Source organism: Perna viridis, chromosome 2 (genome assembly GCF_037379345.1).
Source record: "Perna viridis isolate PV_CMFRI_1.1 ecotype Kerala chromosome 2, ASM3737934v1, whole genome shotgun sequence".
Taxonomy (NCBI): Eukaryota; Metazoa; Mollusca; class Bivalvia; order Mytilida; family Mytilidae; genus Perna; species Perna viridis.
The window spans coordinates 43,110,886-43,112,886 of NC_142446.1; the positions used below are offsets into that span (position 1 = coordinate 43,110,886).

Genomic DNA, 2,001 nt, shown 5'->3' on the forward strand with positions numbered 1-2,001 from the left:
AATTGGCAATTATTTGAACTTAAACATGCAATATAGAATTGACATGTACATATATACACTGTTTTTAATGCCTGTGTGTTGCAATAAATATGCTATTCATTAAGATTTATCATAATATATGTAATACTCTCATGTCTCCTCTGGCCTTTGTATGTTTCATAACTTTGAGGTTTTGAGTATCCATCTTTACAACTTAATAGGAGTATGAAGTGTGATGTATGACATAATGGACCGGAGGTGAACCGGGGTGTGGAGGAAAATAACTATATAAGAAGTCGAGTCGGCAAGTATAATGTCAGTGACCATTAACTGTTGAAACATGTAAGTAAACAACTGGCGTTTTATATTTATATATATTTTCGGTAGAAAAAAAAAGTTTTGATTTCTGTTAAAATGAAGTAATTCATTCAATTTGCTTATTTCTTTATACGTTTGAACCAGCAATATCAACAATACCGGTAATATATGTAACACATTTAATCAAAATTTTAACATTTTATTATCCAAGCTTTACATCTGTCTCTTTTGGAAACATAATGTTTAACGGTTACTACTCTGACAATTATAAAATCATAATATTTTGTTATTGAAAATACAATGAAAGAAACTATTATAATTTTAGCACATTTCCAAAAAAAAAAAATGTTTGAATTCAATATCGCAGTATATTTCATAAAGTTCTTATATAAAATGTATATTATAATTAGATCAAAACTAAAGTTTAGGTTGAATAAATCATATTATTATGCAAACTTTCGTCTTCTTGGCGGAAATGACGCTGTTTTATTTCCAAATTACGTAATTTCATAGTAATTCAGATCTATCGCCTTAGTCAACAGACCGATCTGTTTATTCGTAAACCACACTCTTTTAAGAAGAAAAGTTTTGAATAAAAAGTTGTATGTCAATGTTTTATGTATATGCTAACATTTTCAGCCATTCATCATGTTGAGACTCGTTGCCATCGCTCTTTGCGCCTCTATGGCATGTGCCTTTTCCGGATACGGAAGTTACGGAGGGGGATACAATAATTACGGAGGAGGTCATGGAGGTTGGGGTAAAGGACAAATCATCCATATAGGAGGTGGATATGGAGGTGGAAAAGGTGGATGGGGAAACAATTACGGAATAGGAGGAGGATATGGTGATCTTGACCTTGGATGGGGAGGCAACGGAGGTTATGGAGGGTATGGACAAGGATCATGGGGAGGCAAAGGAGGTTATGGTGGTTTTGGACATGGATCATGGGGAGGAAAAGGTGGATTCGGTGGTGTAGAAATCATCAGTGGAGGCTATGGAAACAATTTTGGTTACGGAATTGGAAATGGTATTGGATACGGAAGTGGAGGATGGGGACAAGGAAAAGGCAAAATTGGTGGTAAGTTGTTTCGCAAATTATTTCACGATCAATTTATGAAAGCTCAATCAATCAATATTTTTATTGGTTTTGTTTTAATATGTGACAAGAATTTACTTTTTTACAATAAAAAACCCACTTTACATTCTTTAACTTTTAAGATCGTCAAAATGGGTATGCAAATAATTAAATGTAGCAATTGCCAAAAGTGTGCAAATAAGTCAATCTTTTGTTAGACTCGAATTGTAAACATTATGCAAAATAAGTAACTGTTAAGTTTTAAAGGTTGTTAACTTTTTTATTTGCAGGATTGTACTAAGAGACTCATTGCTTTTGCTTCCAGAGTGCCAATCGCAAGAATAATAAAATCATTTATAGATTATTTATTACATGATGCATTTGTCTTTTTGTTAACATTAACTTCCACCCAGTTTTTCTTTGCTCAAAGAAATACTAGCATAAAAAAAGTCCGTTGAATGAAAATAAAGCAGGATGCAATTTCTTTTCATCTCATACTAAAACATCCAATACCAATAAAGGTCTCATTGTCTACACACCTAGTAATTCAATTGCATTTTCAATTCATATGTAATCACTAAAAGGTTCGAATGAGGTGTCAATCAAATTAGAATATTCAAATTCCT

At 32.4% G+C, this 2,001-nt stretch overlaps 1 protein-coding gene across 1 annotated transcript; it reads left to right on the forward strand.

Annotated features, from left to right (window-relative positions):
* Positions 1 to 287: 287 nt before the first annotated feature.
* Positions 288 to 1,746, forward strand: LOC148625196 (uncharacterized). Its single transcript, XM_088571196.1, has 3 exons — positions 288 to 321; positions 937 to 1,378; positions 1,666 to 1,746. The coding sequence occupies exons 2-3, from the start codon at positions 946 to 948 to the stop codon at positions 1,674 to 1,676; spliced, it is 444 nt and encodes a 147-aa protein (XP_088427322.1). The 5' UTR covers positions 288 to 321; positions 937 to 945; the 3' UTR covers positions 1,677 to 1,746.
* The last annotated feature ends 255 nt before the right edge of the window (positions 1,747 to 2,001 follow it).

What these genes read in the sequence shown, in the direction of transcription:
- LOC148625196 (XM_088571196.1), top strand. Translation starts at nt 946, where the DNA reads ATGTTGAGACTCGTTGCCATCGCTCTTTGCGCCTCTATGGCATGTGCC.